This window comes from Phoxinus phoxinus, assembly GCF_949152265.1.
Source record: "Phoxinus phoxinus genome assembly, chromosome: 4".
NCBI classification, from domain to species: domain Eukaryota; kingdom Metazoa; phylum Chordata; class Actinopteri; order Cypriniformes; family Leuciscidae; genus Phoxinus; species Phoxinus phoxinus.
Window position 1 is genome coordinate 32,257,852 of NC_136879.1, and position 24,852 is coordinate 32,282,703.

Genomic DNA, 24,852 nt, shown 5'->3' on the forward strand with positions numbered 1-24,852 from the left:
ATTTATGTTCTTATGGGAGGTCCATCATCTCAGATCACCCTCAATTCAAACACTGTACTGTATGTCTATCTGATTCATTCAGTAATTTCAGAATTAATGTTTTTTTTACATCAGTCTACCTGGACATAATATTAGGCTTGATTTACTTCTAAAATAATTTATGAATTTCACTTTATGAAGGATTACACAAAAAATTGCAAAAGCATATTAATAAAATATATTTAGATTATACAATAAATTATATTTCAAATGTTTATTTATTTATTATTATTTTTAACTATTTATTAGATGTCCATTATTGATACACTGTGACACTGGCTTTGATTAATGGCAGAAAGTGATATTAAAAGTTATTATTTTAGAAAGAAAGTTCAGAGCTTTCATAATTTGATACAATAAAAAAATATGATATTGTATTATTGAAATTTGAACGTCATGCCAATGTAGGGTGATCATTAAAAGGTCCTTTGAACAACTTTTTGTTTTTTTCTTAACAGGATTTTAGAAAATCCACTTTGGCTTTTCCATTTTCCCCAAATGGACACACACCTGAGTGAGAACTTTGCCTTCAAGACATGTTCACCAAAAAACTCATAGCATAGCTGGGTGATTTGTAAACAGAGGGCTACGTCTGCTCGTTGCTGTCATCTGGAAAGTATGAAGTGCTTAATGGGTATCCTACGTACATACCGGAACAGTGGAAACCGTCTATATTTTTCCATCTGGGTTTTAGCATGCAGTGAACAGTCATTTTCACATTACCCGTATTTCTCCATCTGAGAGAACATCTGACCGGCACCCACGCGAGCCATGTTGTTTAGTGAGCACTGACCCCTGAGTGGGTTTCAATGAATACCGTTTAAACTTGTGGCTGCGTTTGTTTTAAAGTCGTGATAGATAAAACAAGCTTCAGTGAACCTCTGCGAACATTGATTCATGTTCATTAGCAGCCACCGGCACAGATGTAGTGCTTCATGTACCTACCGGCACACACTTTGAGAAAGCAGACCAGAGATTGTATGTGTGTGTGCTGGAGGCGGAGGGACTAGGGGCTTTATTTGTTCATCTGTCTCAGCATGTGTGTGAGTTCTGGAGAGCTACTCAATGAGGAAACATCTGAGAGAACCACAGGACTCGAGCTAGCTTGCGACTTTTAACACGTCACAATGAGGGTGAGTGAGTGGTTTTCATTGCATTCTTCTATCAAGGTTAGTTTTATTGTGCATATAAAAGTGTATTTAAGTCCAAATGTGGCATAAAACTACTGTTTGATTACCAATATTGTACTCTTAAACATTAAACTGGCATATTCAGTCAGTGTACATATTCAGTCTGTCGTTGTTCAGTCAAATGTGTTATGTGACTAGGGCTTAAACAAATTCCTTCATGTGTTGAATGTGTGCTACTTTACAGCACAATTAAACAGCATCTTTCTTTAGAAGTGTTCAGGGTAGCCCCAGTTTTGATTGGAAACACTCATGAAGCTTGGCTATAAACTCTGGGATCAGAGGTTTCACAGGCCTGTATGGAAACAGATCAAATGATTATATTCCCTCCTACGGTTCCTTCAGCCTCTGTGTGTTTCAGAGCGCTTTTAAAAACTCAGGGTGTGCCACCACGATCTTAAACTATTTCCTTCCCCTGGGGGACCTGCTAATGATGACAACTACAGAGGACCCTTTAAACTCATAAATGAGTGTTGTGCACATTGGGGTGTGCTGTTAGTCCTGGTCTAAACTGGGACTAAACGTCTCTTTTAGAAGTGAGAGCCTCTTCAAAAATCTGTGAAATGGGTGATGTTGCTCTTGGCTTTAGTGGAGTGGCGTGAAGTGGAGATAATGAGCTGTTATTGTATACAGCACTTACTGGTGCAAATTGTAGTTGACGAGAAGTTTTCTGTGATATCACCCCTTCGGTATTAGAAGGGTCTCTGGGATGTTAAAGAGCCTGGAAGCCTGAGGAATGAAAGCTTTTCGTAATTCAGACGTGTAATTTTCTGGAGGAGACAGCCCTGTCAGGTGAAGACATGTTGATGTGATTCTGATAAGTGATTGAAAGTTCTCCTGTGTGAGGAGCTGTGGATTTTTAAAGCAGTTCATGTCACAGTTGATCAGTTTCAATGGTCTCTCTGAGCCTAATTTAAACCAAAACACGTTGGCTCAATCATGTGTGTACGCAGCTCTGGGAAAAAATTAAGGGACCAATATTAGCAGTTTATATGTATATGTTTGAGTCAAATGAACAAAGCAAAGCTGCTTGAAATTTTTTGCCAGGAGTGGCATGAAGTCGCCCAACAGCAATGTGACCGACTGATAGTGAGCATGCCAAGATGCATGAAAGCTGTGATTTTAAATCAGGATTATTTCACCAAATATTGATTTCTGAATCTGAAGGTTAAAACAGTATTTTGTTGTTTAAAAATCAATATGTACTTGTTTTCTTTGCATTATTTTAGGTCTGAAATCATGGGATCTTTTTTCGTTATTTTGACTAGTTGTCATTTTCTGCAAATAAATGCTCTAAATTACCTTTTTTTTTTTTTTTTTTTTTTTTGGAGGAAATGTTTTCAGTAGTTTGTAGAAGTCAAAAATGTTCATTTTACTCAAAAATATACATAAATAATAAATCCAGAGAAACTGTTGATTTTGCAGTGGTCTCTTATTTTTTTCCAGAGCTGTACTTTTGACTTTAGCATAGTACTGTACATAGGCCTACATATATATATATATGCACACATTGGATAGTCATATAAAAATAAACATCATGATCATGTTTTTTTCTTATAGCATTGATGGGAAAGAGCCATGGGAACAGTCTGAACTGATTCTCTGCCTTGTTCCTCCTCTCAGTGTGATCTTGGAGATTTAGTGGGCTGATGATTGCAGGTTGGGCTAATTAAGGGTTTGGAGAATACTCATCACAGTGCTCCACAAATCACACTGAGCTCATCGAGTCTCTAGAGCACATCAAAGAGAGCACACACAACCTGCTGGAATACCAGCCTGCCTCTTTTTGTTTATCTTCCTTTTCTGGTGTAGATTTAAACATGTGCAATTATTTTACCTCCTGCAGCAGGGTTTTTCTAGCTGGGCCGTTTGTGATGGAGCGACTCTCAAGAGATTGAGATTTCATGGAAATTAAATATGTATTTTTAAATGTACACTTAGTCTCTTTTATGAATACATTTAATATATTTAAAATGTAATTTCTTCCTATTTATTTTTTTATGGAAACCATTATAGTTTTTTCAGGATTTTATCATTAATATAAAGTTATTTGTTAGATAGAAGTAGATTTATTTGAAATAGTAGTCATTTGTAACATTATACAGGTCTTTACTGTCACAATTGATCAATTGAATGCATCCTTGCTTAATACAAATATTAATTTCTTTCCCAAAACGAACTTACCCTAAACTTTTGAATGGTATTGTATAAAATTAAAACAATATAAACATAATCTGCAAACACATAAAGATGTACAATTTAAGATATTTATATACTGATTAGCATTGCAAACAAATATTTTTTTAGTAATTTAATAATGTAGGTCATAGGACAAAGTTTGTAACCCGTGTCCTAGAAATAAAATACATTTTATAGGCAGCCAAATATTCACATATTCATTGTCAGCCAATCATTGAATGATTTCTCAGCGCTAACTGGTCGCACAGTAATAATGTGCCGCAATTGCATTAATAAATTGTATTTATAGGACCTAAACAGCATTTGTACATGCCTTATAACCACATAAAACATTACAGCGAACCTGGCAAGCATTTATAGATAGTAGCATATCCTGAAAACGTGAAAAGTTTATTCTTTCCGTTTGTGTACCATACAGCCTGTCACTCGGTCTAGAGCAAATGTCATGTAATGTCCAAAGGTCACACTGAGAATGTGTCTTTGGAGGTGGGCTCGACTGGCTTAAGAGGGCAGCTGTTACCACATTCAGACCCCCCAGGCTGACACGACGTGAGTTCTGTGTAGATGCATGGTTGTTTCCGTGTCTGCTGTAATTGAGGGCCTGTTCTGACAAGCGCATTGCTCTGAGTGTTTGTATGTGCTGAAAACAGGGCCGCGTCCTCTCGCTTGAAGACAGGGCCTGATAAGAGTTGCTCCAGACAGTGGCGCTTCTGTTTATTTCCTCTCCTCTCTCTTCAGATTGGCATCAGTTGGATGCTGAGTGCCAGAGGCTGGCGCAGAGGAAATTAGATAACGTGAGGGCAATTTTTGCCACCCCTGACTCATCTAATGTTGCTCTCTCTGTTGTGTTTTAGGAACGGCAGCGGCTGGAGACAATCTTGAACCTATGCGCTGAGTATAACAAGGGTGACGGGCCGGCGGGAGATCTGGGCAGGATGGGCGTCTCTGGGCTTGGCTCGAGGGAGGGGCTTAACAGACGTCCTTCCATGGACAGTGTGAGCAGCGCTTCGCTGAGGGTGGCGCAGAGACATCGTGAGAGCCAAGAGGAGAACCTGAAGGAGGACAGCAGCAGCACTGAGAGTGCGCAGCAGGACCGACGGACCTTACCAGTTCTGCTAAATGGGCAAAATGGACAGGTCGGACTCTTTTTCCTTATTCATATCAGAACAGTTGTCGGTTTATTGGGTCACTGTATGCATTTTCACCATTAGCAAAGTTTGTATCTGTATTTTAATAAATTCAACAATATTAAAGGGGTGGTAAAATGGCATTTTCACAATATGTAAAATAAATCTCTGATGTCCCCAGAGTGTGTGTGTGAAGTTTTAGCACAAAATTATATTTTTATATAGCATGTTAAAGTTGTCACTTTTTGAGGATTTGCTAAACGCACCGTCTTGTGCCCTTTAAATGCAAATGAGCTGCTGACTAACAACTTTTCCTCTTCTCAACATGGACTGCGTGTTCCCGGGGGTGGGGTTTATGTACATTCTAGACTTGCTGATGTCACTAACCCCGGAGGAATGTCGTGTAGTCCCTACCAGCCGTTTGTTGTAGTCCTTTTCTTTAAAAGCAAATATCTTCTTTTGCTTTGAACTTTGAGCGTTGTAACTTTGCAGATGTTGTTTATGCTCAAACAGCAACATTTCACACTAACTAAAGTAAGAAAAGTGAAATCATACTTTACCACCCCTTTAATACATATAATTGTATTATTAAACTACCATGGTAAAGTTACTGTAAAGACCTTTTAGATTGTTACAAAAGAGTTTTATTTCAAATAAATGCTGTTCTTTTGAACTTTTTTTTATTAATCAAAGAATCCTGAAAAATAAATATCATGATTTCCACAAAAATATTTAGCAATACAACTGTTTTCAACATTGATAATAATAATACATATTTCTGGAGTGACTGGAGTATCGCCTGCTGAAAATTCAGCTTAGATATCACAGGAATAAATTAAGGGCCAGATTTACTAAACGGGGCAAATTAGCGTGAGAGCGCAATTCCCAAAAAGTGCAGATGGGAGTGGAAAGTTCAAATGAAAGTACAGACACCGGATTATTTCCATAATGGCCAACACAATCTACCGTGAGCTGCTCAAATTAGCGTCTGGTTTTAGACATGCGTTTTGGGCAGTAAATAGTGGCACAAATACCAGTAAATTGAGCTCAAACCTCAGTAAATCACCTTGCATGATTCATTTAAATACTCTCCTACCATAAATGTTGTGTCTGAAAGGGAAACTCCTACAAATGCATGCAATAATGTCATCCGCAAAAATAACTGTCCACACCTTTTCGACGCTAATTCTTCACTGACAGTATATTAACCCTAACCCTAACGGCGTAAGCTGTTAGTAAATCTGGCCTTTAATTTAAAATATATTTAAATAGAAAACAGTTATTTTAAATTGTAATAATATTGCACAATATTTCACTGTAGTTTTGATCAAATAAACACAGCCTTGATGAGCATAAGACAATTCTTTCAAAAACTGACACCAAACTGAATGATAGTGTACATAAACAGTAAATCACATAAACTGAGTGTGGTGTGTATTCAGGCAGAGGACTCTCTGGGATCGGGCAGCGTTGGCCGTCTGGAACTGGGGTACCTGGAGGAGGAGCGGGTTCGAGTGCTGGCAAAGGTAGATGAACTCAAAGGTCGAATCACAGAACTGGAGCAGCAACTTCAGGAGTCCAAACAAGAGGTGAGCCGTTCTCTTAAACATGTCTGTGTAGCTGGTTAAATACACTGAAGAATATACAGGAAGTCCTTTCCTAATTATAGTGGATAAGAGCAGCAGGAAGTGATGCGTGGTGGAACAGAGAATGTCAGATGGGTCTCTAGGGTGTGTTAATGAGGACTTTGTGAGAATTGCTGTATCTGACGTGTTGATCTGGACAGGCGGAGATGGAGAGAGCTCTGCTGCAGGGAGAGAGACAGGCCGAGCTGGAGCAAATCGAGGCCGAGACTGATATTATCAACCAGCTGCAGCGCAAACTCAGCGAACTGGAGAACACCATCCAGAGAGAGAAAGACAAGGTAGGACACTCACACCACATACAAAGCACACTGAATGTAATTGTTCAATATTCAGACACGCATTCCATAATTGGACATTTACCTTGCTGAAAAATCCAGCATAAACCAGCGTGAATTCCATGTTGTTCCAGGCTGGTATAGAGTTGGTCTAGCTATCATCAGCCGACCAGCATAAGTTCCCAGCATGCAAAACATAAACCTTAAGCTGGTGACCAGCAATGCTATGTTTTTCAGCAGGATATACATTCATTTGTCATTTAGATATAAAGGTGCGGTCATATTTATCATTGTTCTGCAAATTTTCCAGTAATAACAATAGGAATCTACGCGATCGTGAATTTCGTGTGATGCCGAAAAATTGCAGATTTTGCAACGGGTTTTAGTTTGTCACATGAATTCACTGTGTTGACCAACAGAGAGCTGCTTGAGCTGATTTCTTAAGCGGTGCTTCATACATCTATACTACTGACAATAGACAATTGACCTTGTTTTGCTCACGTAATTTGTGACCGCACCTTAATTGTGAAGTGAAGAGTTTCAAATCCCCGTCTGGATTGTGTTTTTGTTTTATACTGTTGAGCCTCTCTGGACTGAACAGCTCTTTCTGGTCTCTGACATTCCTTAAAGGCATGCCATTCTGCCGGATGGCCACTCAAGGCCCATTCTGGTTTCGATTGCCATCCCAAGGTAAAAAAAAAAGAAAGAAAAAAAAAAACGCGACATTGCTCATCCAAACTAGCCAAACCTCTTCCCATTATATCTGGTCATTCTACAATAGAGGATCTGAAGATGATAGTCACATTTAAATGCAGTTCACTGGTTTAGTTTGGGCAGAAAACCAAGGTACTGTTTGGTAATCAAGCATTCATTCACAAGAGGTATTGTCTTTTTCCTCTCCTTTTGTGGTGGTTCTCATCAGGTCCTCTACAAAGCTTGGCAACACTAACAAGCCTTCATTAACCTCTAATCTCCTCACTGCTTTTTTTCTGCACTCACAGTCTCTCCGTTTCTACTGCTCGTCCCCTCGAGTTCAAAACTGTTTAGCTTAGCGCAAACTCCGGCTTTGGGATTAGCGTACTGGCTTTGAGGGACAATAGCTCCAGTGGTGCGAGACTCGGTGACTGACAATGTTTGTCTTTTAGAAAGCCTTTTCCTGCATGCTGTTTTGGAAATCCAGCCTTTATTTCTTCCATTCATCTTTTTCTGGGTTTCTCTGTGTATTTTAGTATTTTTCAATCCTGCCAAGTATTAGGCTCTTGGAGAAATGCTTAAAGTGATTGTTCACCCCAAAAATGTAGATTCAGTCAATATGACTTTTGTATGACTTTCTTTCTGTGGAACGCAAAAGGGGACATTTTGAACACAGTTCTTTTTGTTATTTTCCATGCAATTACAGAGAATGGGGACCGGAGCTCAAGTAAAAAAAAAAAAGGTATCCCAAGTAATATGATAGGTTTGTTTGACAGACATGATTTGAATGAATCATTCGAAACAGTTTTTTGAACCAAATTAAACAGTTGAAAAATTCTGCTTTTGTGATCCACAGAAGGGGAAAAAGCTCAAATGGGTTTGAAATGACATGAGGGCAAGCAAACAATTTCCCTTATTGGGTGAATTAAGAATTATTCTTGATATAAAAAGATAAAGAGTTTATTCAAAGACTCTGGATTGGTCCATTGTCCATTCAGGTCTTTATTGATAAATTTGTTTGCTTTGAACCCTTTTTCCCCCGTGGGGATGGCTGCCACCAAGCTAATGTTACCAGTCACTGACCGGCTGCAATTTGTACTAGATTGATCTTGACCGCAATCGATCTGTGCAGTGTTCGTGCAAACATGGATAATTCCCCTATAAACCTTGGAAATGGCTTTTCTTTAAACAGAATGTTGTTCTGTCTGTGCTTTGATATATTGATTTTTTTTTTGACGTGCTATAAGTGTGCTCATATTGGTCTGGAAGAGAGCACAATGCATGAATTCAATGTGCATTAGGGTATCTCAGCATATGTAGACATAGAACTATCTCAGGACTAACTTTAATATATATATATATCGGAAGTATCAAGTATGATGCTATTGCAAATCTTTCTTTTTATGATAAAAGAGAGAAAAAAAGCAAGCTTCAAACTAGCCAGCTATTTCCTGCCCTCTGGTATGGCATAATCTCATCTAAACAGCACATACCAGCAGAAATGTATTACATCTGAAATCTTTGATCAAGAAATGCCTGAGAACAGAAGTCTGTTTGGCCCTGTTGACGGCCTACAGTCCAGTGTCACGTAGTTCATAGTGTTTTATAAGGCTTAGTGTTCATCCTTTCTGGCTCCATCCACTCTGTTGTGACCTCTAACCTCGGATGCTTCTGCATGGCGTGGATTTGAGCTGTGTTCTCTTTCTCTCCCCATTCCCGGATGGTGTGTTTTCTTTCTAGGAGAGGGCTAATGTTGACGTGGAGCGGGAAGCCCTGGAGAGGCTTCAGGATGGGTACAATGAGTTGAAGAGCCAGCTCCATAACTGCCCTGAGTCTCTGAGGGAGCAGTTACAGGAACAACTCAAGAGGGTCAGTGACCGTCAGGAACATCAGCACTTTACCAACTGCTTCTGCCCCACAGCCCTGGCTTCATAAACCCCACCTTCCAGATACACAACTAAGTTCTATTGGGCTGTCTATGCACCAAATCCATCATGATGATCCCAGCAGAAATATGATTCCATGTTTATTATTATTATTAGAAATTATTGTCACTTGGAACACCATGTTTTAAATCCTGTCTGCCTTAGTTTAGTGGACTGAAGAAAGTGTCTACATTTTTTATTGGAGGTAAACTGGTGTTCAGTGGTGAAATGTTGAGAACTTTGCATGCTTTTGGGTGTATTATTGAGGTTTCTTTAATGCTACTGTCTGGTGCCAAAGTAATAATACCATTTAACTTTGTACTAATATATTAATGCAGAAACTAACGTAGTGCTATAGTGTTGTTTTGACACCTCTCACTTCTCTCACATGATTTCCCCCCCAATCCAGTTAAGCGCAAAATCCTCCCCACAACCGATTTCATTGGTCAATGCAATCACGCAGTCACCTGTCAAAGCAAGTTCAGATTTCAGAAAAATAATGGATGGATTAGATCAGATAGGGTAAAGGGTTAGGGTTTAGTATTCATTTCAGTGTGAAGCAGCACTGTCATTGACATGACCAATAAAATCTTTTGAATTGCTTAGGGTGGAGTTTGCGCTAAACTTGCCTTGGAGAAAATCGTGCACTTCTCTCTCTCTATATACCACACAGATTGATACTACTGCCAAAATATGTTTTTGAGATGTATCTTCTTGATTTGATTTGTGTATAAAGGCACTAAAATTCAAAGCAGGACGTTTTTGTTTAAAAAATGAAGAAATGTCATATCTATTATTTTCCTTTTGATTTGCATGATCAAAGGAATCTCTTTGGACAGTGCCTGGGCAGTGGTTTTGATGACTAGCCCTTTTTGCAAAGAGAAATGTCCCAAGGGTTGCACGAGAGAGAAGAGATGTCATTTGTGCACAGAGCATTCAAGCTTTACAATGTCAGAAACGCTTTGATGAATTGACAGCAAGGGTTTGCCAAAGTCCTTGAGATCTGTATATAGAAAAGACAAGACTCTTCTGCGTTATAAACAGATTTGTTGGCTTTTATGAGATTAATTTATGTTCTGAAGGAAGAAGTCTCAAAGATATTCCTCATTTTCCATCACAGCTGAGTGTTTAAATTTTATTTGATGTACTTGGATTTCAGTTGGATGTAATTTGACATGATAGATCTTAAAGGATTTTGGAAGAGTGTATTATTACACATAGATCACAAAGTTTTTCAACTGGACCCCTGGGAATCCCTGAAGTTACTGCAGAAAGTATTTGAAATTATATATACCGGTACATGTAAAGCATATTGAAATATCTTAAGAATGTGTCGAAATATTCTCTATATTTCAAAATGTTAATAGAATGTTAATATTAAATTAATTAGATAATTAATTAGTTACATAGTGTTTGTATTAGGGGGTCCCTGGTCTAGATAAGATTGACAGCCCATAGTGTAGCATAACGTTCCAATCAGTTCCTTCCTGTGGTTTCTTAAAGGGATAGTTCACGTCAAAAACTGAAAATTTTGTCATCACTTACTCACCCTCTTGTTGTTCCAAACCTGTATGAGTTTCTTTCTTCTGTTCAACACAAAAGAAGATATTTTAAAGAATGCTGGTAACCAGACAGTTGACAGCACCCATTGACTTCCATAGTATTTTTTTTTCCTAGTATGGAAGTCAATGGCTGGCGTCAACCATCTGTTTACCAACATTTTTTTAAATATCTTGTTTTGTGTTTAACAGAAGAAGAAAAAAACTGAGTAAGTGATGTCAGAATTTTCATCCCTTTAAACTGACTCAGCTTGGCTGCTGCGGAACTTGCTCAGTGCTGTTGTTAATGGGATGCTTTGATTAGATATTGACCCCATGCTTGGATGCATGTGTGTGTAGGAAGCTGATACTCTTGAGGCTGCGACAAAGCAGTTTGAGGACCTGGAGTTCCAGCAGTTAGAGAAGGAGAGCAGTCTAGAGGAGGAGCGTGAGACCATCAGCCAGCAGCTGCTGCAGGACAGAGCCCAGTACCACAGCAGTGTCGCCAAAAGAAAGGTAAATAGCATACACGCATATATAAAAATGCATGGAACCACCAAGAGCATCTCAAACTCTTGTCCGAATTGTTGTTTCCAGGACAAGGTTGCAGCATTGGAAAGCCAGGCCAGTCAGCTGGGAATACAGGCTGCTCAGGAGTGTGAGAGGCTGGTCAAGGACAGAAGCATCACCTTGCAGCTGCTACAGAAGGTGCAGGAAATGGAAATTACTTATAATATACACTTTGAATGTTCTTCCCCAATTTGAGAACACTTAGGGGTGAGGACTGGCACCAAATTTCGCCAAAAGCTCTTTCATCTCAATATGTTGTTGCTAGGTTAAAATAAACCCAACAAAAAAAGTTTATCAATAAAGGAAAAGTTCACCCTAAAATGAAAATGAAGTCATCATTTACTCACCCTGGTGTTGTTCTAATGACATATGCCCTTTTATGGACCACAAAAGGAGTATTTTTTACCAAAATGTCCTGCTTGTGCTCATCCATAGAATTACAGTGAATAGCATGAAGGTTTTTTAGAAAGATGTAAAAGCGTCACAGAATGATCCCATGAGACACGTGCCGTAAATTCCAAATGTTCTGGTGGTATATGATAGGGTTTGGTGAAAAACAAACCAAATTTGTATGATATTATTTAATGAAATTCTTGACCTTGGCCGTTGGTCTTCTGTGCACGGCTGCAAGATGCAACTCTATTTGCGCTGTAGTTCACACGTCTCATCCAGAAAAAGCACACAAGTTGTGAGAAATATTATTTCTGTTATGGCAAAGCTGAATTACTCCAGTCTTCAGTGTCACATGACCCTTCAGAAATCATTCTAATATGCTGATTTGCTGCTTAAGTAACATTTCTTATTATTATCAATGTTGAACAAAGTCGTGCTGCCTAATACTTTTTGGAAACTGTGACACCTTTTTTAACTGATTGATTTGGAATCTGTTTTTTAGGAAAAGGAAAGGCTGGCCAGTCTGGAGAGAAGGTACCAGAGCCTAACTGGTGGAAAGACGTTCCCCAAAAGCTCCAACACTATAAAGGAGGTAAGCAGGATTGTAATCATAAAATGCTTGATGTGCCTGTTACACGAGGCTACAATAAATAACTGCTGAATATCTGCTCCTCTGCTTGAAATAAGAATTCATTTGATGGTTAACATATCTTTAAAATGTTGTTTGAGCTATGTATGATCCCACCATGTGACCCTAAAATGGTTGACGTGGACCCATAGTGTGTTTCTTTGCAAGACATTTTGCAATTCACCTTAGTGAACTTTGTAGTTTGGGTTTCTTGGGCTAGGAAAGGCTAGCTTTTTAGCCATATGTTCCTGATAGCATATGCATCCCATGTGCCAACCCGTAATAATTGGGTTAGCAAAACAGGAAATTAAATCTTTTAGACTCAGGATATTGTTTGACTTATAAACCTCCGCCCAGGATGTGCTTCACATCAGCGAGGCTGACCTCTTAGACGATGACCAGCCCTCCTCCTCCCCCTTTCATGCATCCTCATTCCACTCATATCCCATCATGCCTCAGGAGGTAACTAAACTAACAGTCAGTGCATGCAGCCTGGCGCATCTAAAACTGCCAATATTGACTAATACGTGCTCTGAGAACATGGCAGTACAAAATATCTCAATTAGTGTTGCATTGTTGAGAGCACTAGACTTGTTGGGATCTCAAGTTTGGAGGCTTCCAAAGGCAAATCACACTTCCTTGGAAGATTTTAATGGGGTTGATTGATTTTGTGTGTAGCCAAGGCACTTATAAATCAGTTTAGTGATTGTGTACCATTTAGTGTTGAGAAATAACTAAAAGTACTTATTGGAATGAATTGTATTGTTTGGAAAGTAAGTAACCAACAAGTGTTTCAATTTCAGAATTACTGTGCAGATATTTGTTTTCCTAGTTTCATTAGTAAAAAAATTTAGATAATTGTTTTTGTTCCAGATACACTACCATTCAAAAGTTTTGGGTCAGTAATGCAGTAATATTGTGGAATATTTTTACAATTTAAAATAACTTTTCTATTTTAATATATTTTAAACTGAAATGTATTCCTGTGATGACAAAGCTGAATTTTCAGCATCATTACTCCAGTCTTCAGTGTCACATGATCCTTCTACTAATAAAAAAGATAAAAGAGGACTTACTTGAAATGGAAATCTTTTGTAAAAATGGGAGAAGTGTAGTTAGCTACTTTTTGTTAAGTGTTTGCGGAGTAAACCGAGTAAACTTAAAGTATCTTTAAAAAAAAAAAAAGGACTGTAGTTGGGCTAACTTGTAATTTGTAAATCTTAAGAGTTAGATGACGTTAAGAGGCATGACGTTGTTGGTTGAGCAAGGCATACCTGTCACTGTAGGTGTATGAATATGACAGAACTGCTCTTGTGGGGTTTGGATGTGAATAAACTGACAGCTGAACTTCTGTCCTGCGTGAATGGGTTGGCTGTTAATGTGTCTCAGGAGTACTTGAAGCTGTCGGATGTTTATAAGATGTATGGGAGTGATTGCCATGACATCCAGCTCGCCAATGCTTCCTCACATGGCCTCTCGCTTGCCCTTGACCCAGCTGTAACTGCCCCCCGTGAGGTATCATAGCTGCTCTCTTCTTTCTGCTTCTCTCTTTTCAGCTTCTCCCCTTTCGTTTTCCCTTTAGTGCTACTTACTTTTGTGTTGTAGAGATATATATTTTTTCTTTCTCTGCTATATATCATATAGCCCTACATGACCATCACCAAGCATTATAGTAGGGCATGCTTTGAATCAGGTGCTCTTTCCATTTTGAGAAGATAATTTATCATAAACATTCTGACAAATTATGTATTTAAGTGTTAAAAAAACGACCCTACGCCATCTCAAGCTAAAAACAGTGAATATATTGTATTTTAATGTAATATAAATTCAGATTATTAACGTTACCTAAAACTATTAAAAACATTTTTGTTAATTAAAATAAATCAGAAATAAAATAAATTACACAAATTCAATGAAAAACTTAGAACTTAAAATTAGATATGTTGCCTTGGCAGCTAACACTAAAATTACTAGCTTGACATATAATTACAAACTGAACTCAAATAAAAACTAAAAAAAAAATAACATAAATAGTGATGTTTAAAAAAAGAAACTAATGAAAATGACAACATATCTTGACAACATATCATAATTATGAAAAAAAAGTACAATTAATATAAAAGTAAAAAGGTCGTTATAGTATAGTTAATAAACTATAATAGTATATAAATAATACCAGATGAACACTGGTTTGGATATAATTATGCTTTCATAAAATTTCAAGGAAGATATGCATATAAATAATAAAGGTAGAATATATTTTGCTTGGAAACAGAGGTGGGACAGATAAAAAATAAAAACATAAATAAATAAAGGGAAATAAATGGCACCTGCTTTATAGAATGACCAAGTCTCTCTAATCAATCTTTAGGCTTGTTGCAAAAAGGCGATCTCTTACATGTTAGGTTTTGTCCTAACCAGCTGCATTTTGTCATTCATTTTTCTGTTTCTGTAACATTGTTAGATAGTTTTGCCCATAGTGAAATCTCATTGATTGAAATCTCACTCCACATAACTGTATATTAAACATCAAATATGTTCTAATTAGCTGTTTTCATTTTCACTGTGAACAAAAAAATTACCCGCCGCTGGAAATTTGGCGCGTTGCACCTGGTTAGGACACGGTATAAGGGATGAGGTTTATGTATTGAGAACTAGGGCACTGAATAACTTTGTTAATTATGTATTCTAGTTACTTGCATTCTTTTCAGATGCTAAACTCTCCATAACACGTTGTCTTCTCTTTCCTGCTCTGCTACTTCCTGTTTTCCTCCTGCCTGGGTCCGTTTGTCACTCGTGAATTTCAGGAGTATGTGACCGTGGGCCAATTAAACCAGATCTATGGGATGCCGAAGGTGGAGTCTTCCCCTACCTCACCCATCCAATTACTTCATCCTTCTCTCGCAGACTCCGCCTTCTCCTGCCTTCCCTCCCCTCATGGCTCCTCCCTCACTCTCTCCTTCGAGGTGTGTGTCTTCTCCTCTGTTCTTTCTCGTGCGATTCCTTGTTATGGCTGGGTATCGCCAACTACCTGTGTCATTCTGTCATTGTACAAATCATTCAGTTGCTCATTAACACTCTTCTCTTTCTCTCTCTGGCATTCCACCGTCCCACCTTTCTCTCTCCTGCTCATGCTCTCTGTACTAATGGATGTGCTGCGTGTGTAAAGCGTCAGTCGGACTGGGGAAGGCCTCAGATGCCCGCTCTAGATTTAGATCGCTGGTACCAGGAGGTAATGGCAGCTGGAGATGTAAACCAGCTCTGCCCTCCTCCCCTCCCGGCTAAAGCTTTCTCATCACGCAAGCCTGTGCAGGTAACAGCCAAAAGCTCAGCTGTCATTCACCTTCTTCTGCTCTTCCACATTTTCATCTTCATAGGCCTCACTATATGTCCAAGTATGTTTTTTTTGTGAGTTCCATGTTATTTTGTTTGTTTTGGCTTTTGGCTGTTCATCATCTTAAGGTTTTCTGCCATCTTCTGTTGTTGTACTATTGCAGGGGTGCCCAATCCTGTTCATGGAGATTTACTTTCCTGCAAAGTTCAGCTCCTATCTAGATTAAACGCAACCGAACCTGATATTTAACATCTTCAGGACAGAGATTGTCTTATTATTGGGAGATACGAGGGTCCATGGCTCTACCGTTGGAGAAAGCATAAAGGCTAACTTGGATCACGTGTGCCTTGATAACCAATCACATTACAGCCTTGACGTCATTGAATTTCGTTCACAATTAGTCACTGTTTGTGGATACCGTAGAAATGAATGAGAAGTACCATAGCGCAATTGTCTGTGACTTATCTTATAAATTAGCTTTTTTTTTTTTGTTCTGTGTAAACTCAATCCAAACTCGATCCAAAACGAATGTTTCAGAGCAAACATGTTGAAAATTAGCAGATGGGCCGTCGATTTGCAATTTATTCAGCTTAGTGAAGCCTCTCCTCCATTGACACATTTAAAAAAAAAAGTCCTCTTGTCTCCTTCCACGTACCGCAGCGTTAGCAGGTGTTATGCTTTTTTCAGCTTAGATTGCAGGCTTGCCTTCAAGTGGCTTTGCTAATAATTATAGACAAGTGTGTTGGATCAGGATTGGATCTGAACTGCAGGAAGGTAAATCTCCAGGAACAGTATTGGGGACCCCTGTACTATTATGTCGAGAACCATCTATAGAAGAAAAAGGCCTTTTGTTAAAGTAATAGTTCACCTGGAAAATGAACTTCTTTTAATAAACCCTCACGTTGTTAGACACCTGAACATTTCTTCAATGGAACACAAAAGGAGAAGTTGCAGAATGTCCGAGCTGCTCTCTTCTATTGCAATGAGAGTGTTGGGGACCAGAAGCAATCAAGGTTCAAAAAGGACAAAAAAACAAACAAACAAAAAAACATACAAATGGTCTTGCACTATGTAATGAATTTGAAGTCATTATGCTTTTAAAATCTTGCTTGTCAGATGGGATCACCATTCACTTTTATTGTATGGGGAAAAGCAGCTTGGACATTCTGCTTAATAACTCCCTTTGCGCATCATGAAAAAAACATAATTCTCGGGTGCGTTTCCCAACAGCATCGTTAGCAAACTATGGTCGCAAGTTTCGTTGTTATCAGCATAGTCAACAAAAATTGCAAAGCAGACTTCAGATGCCATGTTCACTATTTACAGCAATAATCAGACATTAATTTGATCTCGAACTGATTAACTAGCTGACGTTTTTACTCCACCACCTGCGTGAACTCATATTAACTATATTGTTGAACCAATGTGGTTTGAATGACGGATGTGCAATGAAGTTATAATGATTTCGGGAAACAGTCGTGAAACTAGCTATCTTTCCGTTGTGGTTAAGCAGCGAGTTATGCCGTTGTACCGGAAACGCACCTCATGTTTTGAACCGCATGATATGAGAGTGAGTGAACGATGAGGGAATTTAAATGTTTCTGTAAAAAACTACAAACAAACTTTTTACTGGTCATGCATGTTTTTTAGTTGATTGTTCAGTGAAGTGTGTGAAACTATACACTACTGTTTAAATGTTTTAATGTTTTTGAAAGAACTCTCTTATGCTCTTATGAATTTTCAGCATCATTACTCCAGTCTTCAGTGTCACATGATACTTCAGAAATCATTCTGATTTGCTGATTTGCCTTTCAAGAAACATTTCTTATTATTATCAATTTTGAATACAGTTGTGCCGCTTAATATTTTTGTGGAAACTGTGACCGCCTACTTTTTTTTTGAGGATTTCGAAGAAAAAAAGCATTAATTTGAAATATAAATATTTTGGAACATTTTAAATGTCTATGCTGTCACTTGATTAATTTAATGCATATTTCCTGAATAAAAGTATTCATTTCTTAAATGAATTTCTTATTAATAAGTATTTAAAAAAGGAGTTTAGCATTTTAACAATATTGATATAAAAAAATCTAATTTAAAGGTGTAGTTCACTCAAGTTCACTTCATTTATTCTACAGTAGTTCAACTTTTGCAATATGTGTGCTATAGCACACTTAAACCATATAACGTATTGTTTGTCTTGTTAAATCGTATACTTGCATTCAAACGTGCAATGAGTGAATGAAGACTGCATTTTGTGTTGAACTACACCTTTACTCTGTTTAGTAACTTGAAAAAGCATCACTTCAACTCACGTCAAGTTTGTCTGGCCTACAGGTGTACCGCTCTCGACTGGACAGTGATACCAGCCAATCGTCACTGAGACCGAAAATCAGCGCTGGTCTGTCCCCCACATACACTACGGCTACGCTGGGACGCAACACTCCTGCCAGGGTAAATAGTGCATTGACCTCTTGCCAGGGTAAATTCTCTGTTACACCCCTGCCAGGGTAAATAGTGCATTTACTCCCCAGTTATCAGAATCTCTTGCATCATTTAATATGGCGATTTAGTCCCCTCCTTATTGTTAAATATGCTGGTGGAAATAATTGTTTGTTTTGTTTACCCAGAGCCCTCTGATGGTTGCCAACAGCACCGGGAGTCTCCCACGCAACCTGGCAGCCACCCTGCAGGACATCGAGACCAAGAGGCAGCTGGCTCTCCAGCAGAAAGGTAATGAGAAGAACAGCTTGACAGCTGATATTTCAGAGCAAACAACCGATGAGCCGTCAAACTTCAAGAAATATCTAAACCGAAAATATCATTATTTACTCACCCTCATGTTGTTTCAAACCCGCATGCTTTTTTAAATTTCCACCATGATTTTTTCTCTCTCATATTCATAGTGACCGTGGGATGCCAATTTATCCATCTCTTCTTTTGTTCTCTTCTTTGGTTTTGTTTTAACCTTGCCCTCAAACAGAATTCTTTCCCTCCGTGTTTGCGTCCTCTTCCAGTACGGACGGTCCCACAGGTAGTAGCATTGGACTGCCGTTCATCATAATCATCATCCTCAATTCTAACTCAACATTTTGTGCACTTCCTCCCCCCATTGGAATGGGCTTGACAGTGTCCAAATGTTCCTTTACCCCCAGTGTTTTTTTCCGCTTATGGCATTCTTTACACTTATGTATGGGATTTATTAATCGTGCATGGATTGGAAGATAATATCAGTCGTAATCTATAAATAAATAGTATTGATGAACGGTTTCATGCACTTTTGAAAGCTGCACTGCTAGTCAAAAGTTAACTGAATATGTTTGTAATGATCTCAAAACCTTATGATTTAATTTGAGGGTTATGCTTAAAATGACTTTTCACGCAAATATACATTGAACCTAATCCTATTCTATACATTAATCCTGATCTTCTACTTATGAATGAAGTTTTTTATTTTATTTTCTTATAAGAACAGTTTGATTCTTTTTTTTTTTTTTTTGCAGTTACTACATCATTTCCATAACCAAAGCATTTTATTTTTTCAGTTTTATTTTTGTTTTTTCACTATTACTTAAAAGAAAATTGTGGTTACTACTGTACACAATTCCCTAATCAAACAGAGAATACATTTTTAATTAGTTTATTCAGTTTAGTTATTATTTTAATTGTATACATTTTGATGACACAATGATTTATTTATTTTTGTATTCTTTTTTCTTAGTTTTGATGACTTCAATATTCTAAAATATAATAAATTATGAGTAGATGAGTTTAAACTTTTGACTGGTAGTGTACAAAGGGATCTTGAATCAGAGGTATTGCTTGGGCTTTTTATTCAGCACACATGCGTTGCATATTTTATATGTGTATGTGTGAGGCATGATGGAGCAAATCATGGGCGAACTGTGCCATCCTAAATGGATGTGCAGTCACTTGGGTTTCAAAGCACTATGTAGTCTGTCTAAAGAGGGTTTGGCAGCTATCTTTGACCTTTAAAATGCTTAGTTTGTTCAGTTTTTGGGCACTTGTATCCAGTCTGTAGATCTGACTCTCATATATATCTCATCAGGTCATCAGGTTATTGAGGAGCAGCGGAGACGTTTGGCCGAACTGAAGCAGAAAGCTGCAGTAGAGGCTCAGTGCCAGTGGGAGGCGCTCCATGGCTCTCAAACACATCTCAACATTCCCTTTTCCTCAACCTCCGTGCCAGTCATGCACCACTCCATCCTGCACCACACAGCGCCCTCTTCTGGGGAACAACCGTACGACACCCTCAGCCTGGAGAGCTCGGACAGCATGGACACGAGCATCTCCACTGGAAACAACTCGGCCTGCTCTCCTGACAATATGTCCAGGTTCGACATTTCCACGTGCTTTCCTAAATCATTTTCTCAGAACGCTTAACCAATGGCTCTGTGACAGGAACTTGTGGCGGCCCTGTGGCGTTTCTCTACATGCCTGTCCCAAGATAAATTATCAACCATCTGCTTAATGACTTTTAGTTAGTACTCTCCAAATTGAGACTCCAAATCATAGGGAGCGTATATGAATCACATTTATTAGCATTTATTTTTTATTTTTTATTATTAAAGCTCATATAAAATCAGTTTATTTTTATTTTTTTGTAAACCAAGGTCATGTTATTTATTCTCATTTTAAACTGCATTTATCAGTAATGCAGGGTTTTGAGTATGACAAATTATATTAATTTAAATAGAAATAATACAGTATTTTTATATAAATATTATAGCTTATATAAAATTATAATGTACACTATTGTCCACAAATTTGAGGTCAGTGAGATTTAAAAAAATAATAATAATGAAGTCTCTTATGCTCATAAAGGCTGCATTTATTTGTTAAGAAAATACAGTTAAAGCAGTCATATTATGAAATATTATTCCAATTTAATATAACTGTTTTCTATTTTAGTTCAATTCGATTTTAATATATTTTAAAATGTAATTTATTCCTGCGATGGCAAAGTTCAAAATTTGATCAATTTAATGTGCCCCTTGATGAATAAAAGAGTTAATTTCTTTCACACAACAAATCTTCATGAACCCAAACTTTTGAACAGTAGCATATATTATTATAAATTTCTATTACATTACATGTGAAAATGTGTAAAATAATGTATATTTTTTTAATACATTCACATGGATGCAATAGCTCAGTGTGTAGGGAAGCTATGAATCATAATGCAGCGACCGTGCTTCTTCCCGCCCACTTTCTTGCGAAAAGGAAAGAACAAATGAACGACTTTGATGCCTGAGGCTACAGATTAGGTTGTTTCTGGGTTAAACGGACTCTGTGAAGACACATCTTTAAGCTTGTAGGTTGTTGCTGGGTTAAACGGTGTGTGTGGAAACGGCCGTCTTTTCAGTTTCCACTTAACAGGGACAGTCAGAGCACACATAGGACTAATTGGGCTTGCAAAAATGTCAACGACTGAAAAGGCGTCTTCCATAAACACATGCCTGAGGTTTTACTGTTTGTTGCTTAACCACCCTTCTTTTCATAAATGAACTGATGTCTCTGCTCTTCATCAATCCCCTCTCTCTGCATATACGAGTAAACCTTTGTACTTGTACATACAGATGTGGCAATAACGTGTCCTGCTACACTTTCATCAGAATCTGAAATTTATAAATAACAGATTAGCCAAATGAGAAAGCAAAAAAAAGGGTTTAATTGGTTGCAAAACCAACGATTAATGAGGTGCAAACACTGACACGTGACGCCAAGGTTGAGCAAAACTCAGAATTCAGTACATGAGTGTGATTTGAAGGGAATTGGTCATGCCGCAGAGGATGTTAGAAAGCAATTTGATTTGGAATGACAGGAAAGCGAACGCTCTTAATTGTAATTCAAAAAAAATTCAGGAGTAACATAACAGATTTTCTTCTTCACAAAAAATGCATAATTAATAAGGCAAGCCTGCTTTGTGTTGTTTGTCTACATTTTGAAGACTTTAGGGTAAATTAGAGCATTCTGTGAAATGTTGGGGATGAAGTGCATCAGGGTTCATAAAATAAAAGCACATTTATTAAATATAATGATACAGTATATAAAATTGATTGAAAAGCTAATTTATTGATTATTAACATTAATAGTAATGATTAATATATCATATTTTTGTGGAATTACCTAATATACTGTGTGTGTTTTGTATGATTTATGGGTAATTCAGAAAATATTGAAAAAAGAAATGTAATTACTGTTTAAAAGATTCTCTCCTACTCACCAAGGCTTCATTTATTTAATCAAAAATACAGTAAAACAGTAATATTGTGAAATATTTAGCAATTGAAAATAACTGTTTTATAATAAAATATTTATTCATGCTGATCAGTATTTGTTTGAAATAGAAATAATTGTCTAACAATAGACGTCACAGTAGGCGGGAGTCACAGCGGTTACACCCACTGTGGAGCAAAAAGAGCGAGTGGCAGCATTTTGTGAATGCCGCGAATAACACAAAACACATCTAAAATGGAAAAGAGCTGTGCGGTCGACTGTACAAATAGATTCAACAAGAAATCGGAGCTGTCTTTTACAGACTGCTGAAAGCTACAGGAAAGAGAAGCAAATTGATCGCTGCAATTCACAGAAACTACTGAGGCATAGAAACGTGGATTTGCAGTTACTGTTTTGTGTCAGAGATATGTTGAATTTTGGGGTAAAATCATACCCTAGTTCATATATTGTATTGACAATTTAAACTCATCAATTAAATACTTACCATCTTATATTCTGCGTAACTAAAGTTTTTGTCAGCGTTTATATATATATATATATATATATATATATATATATATATATATATAAAAACATCCATTATGATGATCCTTGTGTTCTACAAAGGGGGATAGTTAGTGTTAGACAAACCTATTTTTTCCTTACAAAGCAAGTTCGGATTGTTTTGTCTAGCAGATAAAGCATTCACAGGCTTTAGTTTATGTATTTCCCCGGCGTCTAAATTAGGTATATATAAACGTCAGGAAAACCAATTCCTTTCTTTGGTGAGTTGTGAGGAACACTGTCGAGTCCAACTGCCTATAATTTAAGACGATCGTTTGTTTTACTCCCGTTTACGCAGTTTCCCCTATTTAAAACTAGTCATGTTGCGGGATGTTTTGCCACTCAGTCCAGCGGGAAATTGATGTCAATGCATACCCTCTATATTAATGTATTTACTATCAAGGAATTTAAAAAAAAACGTACTGACCCTAAACTTTTCAACGGCAGTGTATTAAAAAACCTACAATTATAGCCGTAATATACATTCCTTTGATGTCATTCCATTTTAAGTGTACTTTCTTATATTCATTCCTGAATTTCAAAGGCATTCTCAATTCAGTTCTGAATGGCCCACAACCCAGTTGGACACTGACATATTGTCTTTAGTTACAAGCTTTATCTTGGGAAATGTGTGAAGATGTTGTAAACAAAACGCCTGTAAAGTGCAGTGGAGCTGGACCGGGGCACAACGGCTTCGCAAACTGACGGCCTTCAGCTGTTTCTCTCTCAGGAGAGATTTTGTTTACTTGAAATGTTCTCGAGCTGTTTGTTTACTCTTGTCTTTACGAAGCTTCAAGCGAGTCTGGGATTCTTCTCAAGAGTAATCCACTACACATTTTCTTTTTCTGTGTTTATAGTCCACATGTGCTTCATTTAATGTTTCACGGCAGATGCTTGCAATCCAGCAGTATTTTCATATAGTATGACGAAATGTTTCGTAATCCACCAGTCTCACTGCTACTGGTCTCAATTCCATCATTCACCAAAGAGATGACCGAGGGGGTAAATTCACTGAACGGTTGCGCAACGACTATTTAAATGGCTGGCTGTCTTGGTTCAAACATGCATAGTGAATTCCCCCCTCAGTGACTTTGACTGAAGTTTGATGTGTTTCACAGCGCCAGTGGTATGGATGCGCTGAAGATCGAAGAGATGGAGAAGATGTTGAAGGAGGCACATCTGGAGAAAGCTCGACTCATTGAGTCCAGAGTGAGTCGTGGCATCTGTATACAGTCACTATCAACTAACAATATTCATCTTTCTTGACTCTCAGTCATGTCTAATAACCGCTGCCCTCTTTTGGGCCCGCAGGAACGAGAGACTCAGACCCGTAAACTCATGCTAGAGGAGGAGAGAAGAAGAAGGGAGGTGGCGGAGAAGAGACTGCAGGAGGAGACGGTACACAGACAGCAGCTGATAGAGAAGGAGGTGAAGATGAGGGCCAAAAACTTCTCTCAGGTGAGGAGACGCAGCTCTCTACTCTGCCGAGAGTCTACTAGGACTGACGGTTTAACGGATTCATTTTGTGCAATTCATTCATTAATTAGGGGTTAGGGTTTTTAGAGATTATTTGAATGGTCATATGGGAAAAACATGTATACCATTTTCAAAAAAAGATTAAATTTATTGACATACACTTTACATGAGAGTGCACACATAGTAGTCATTTGTTTTTTATTTAATTTGTCCTTTAATTAATGATTTTCATTAGTAATTTAATGAAAAACGTATGTAAAAAATATTACATATACAGTTACAATCATACATTTTCATAGACCTTGCAGAATCTGCTAAATTATAGTTATTTGATCAAAATAAGAGGGATTATAATGGCTTTTTCATTTAGTACTGCCCTGAATAAGCCATTACACTGAACTATTAAATAAACATGCTTGCATATTAGTCCACAAGATAAAATGATATTGACCTAGACAGTGTCACCTTGAGGGTCTGTTTTGTTTTTTCTGTTTCTGCATGTGTTAGTGCAATTGTACCTTGTAATTAGTGCTGGGTAGTAACTGATTACATGTAATCTAGATTATGTAATCAGATTCCAAAAAATGAAGTACTTGTAATTAGATTGTATTACATTTTAAAATTCTTGTAATCAGACTACAGTTGCTTTTGATTGATTACATGATTACATATTATTCACACAATGGCAAATCTTTCATAATTCTTATTTTCCATGTTTTTAATTTTCCTTTCTAAAAAACGTATTGCTTATAACTAGAATACTTAGTATATGTAGATGTATATATGTGAAATTGCACACACAGACCAGACACTTGTCATGTGGCTATGATTACACTATGATTACACGGAAAATTGTGAGGCCACAAATATTTGACCACTGGATTTACAGAAATCATTTCACTTTTAAGGAGTGTTTTCCGACATTGCATATCGAATCAACTCCTGACGAACACATAAACTATTATTTGAATTATCAGTCAGTAAGTCATGTACCATGTATTGCTGTGTCTTTAGAAAG

At 37.6% G+C, this 24,852-nt stretch overlaps 1 protein-coding gene across 29 annotated transcripts in view; it reads left to right on the plus strand.

The window, feature by feature from the left end:
• phldb1b (pleckstrin homology-like domain, family B, member 1b) overlaps positions 1-24,852 on the plus strand; it is a 59,910-nt gene that overhangs the window by 28,220 nt on the left and 6,838 nt on the right. For 5 of the 29 annotated variants that reach the window (XM_079609260.1, XM_079609271.1, XM_079609266.1 and 2 more), the window contains 18 exons: positions 4,280-4,561; positions 5,995-6,141; positions 6,339-6,476; positions 7,104-7,163; positions 8,907-9,035; positions 10,990-11,145; positions 11,227-11,337; positions 12,095-12,184; positions 12,578-12,682; positions 13,610-13,735; positions 15,028-15,186; positions 15,390-15,533; positions 17,892-18,008; positions 18,185-18,287; positions 18,538-18,588; positions 19,624-19,909; positions 23,477-23,567; positions 23,670-23,816. In XM_079609260.1, coding sequence (XP_079465386.1) covers positions 4,280-4,561; positions 5,995-6,141; positions 6,339-6,476; positions 7,104-7,163; positions 8,907-9,035; positions 10,990-11,145; positions 11,227-11,337; positions 12,095-12,184; positions 12,578-12,682; positions 13,610-13,735; positions 15,028-15,186; positions 15,390-15,533; positions 17,892-18,008; positions 18,185-18,287; positions 18,538-18,588; positions 19,624-19,909; positions 23,477-23,567; positions 23,670-23,816 — 2,442 coding nt within the window. The remainder of the gene's footprint in view (positions 1-4,279; positions 4,562-5,994; positions 6,142-6,338; positions 6,477-7,103; positions 7,164-8,906; positions 9,036-10,989; positions 11,146-11,226; positions 11,338-12,094; positions 12,185-12,577; positions 12,683-13,609; positions 13,736-15,027; positions 15,187-15,389; positions 15,534-17,891; positions 18,009-18,184; positions 18,288-18,537; positions 18,589-19,623; positions 19,910-23,476; positions 23,568-23,669; positions 23,817-24,852) is intronic. The other 24 variants (XM_079609283.1, XM_079609279.1, XM_079609277.1 and 21 more) reach the window with 19 other exon arrangements.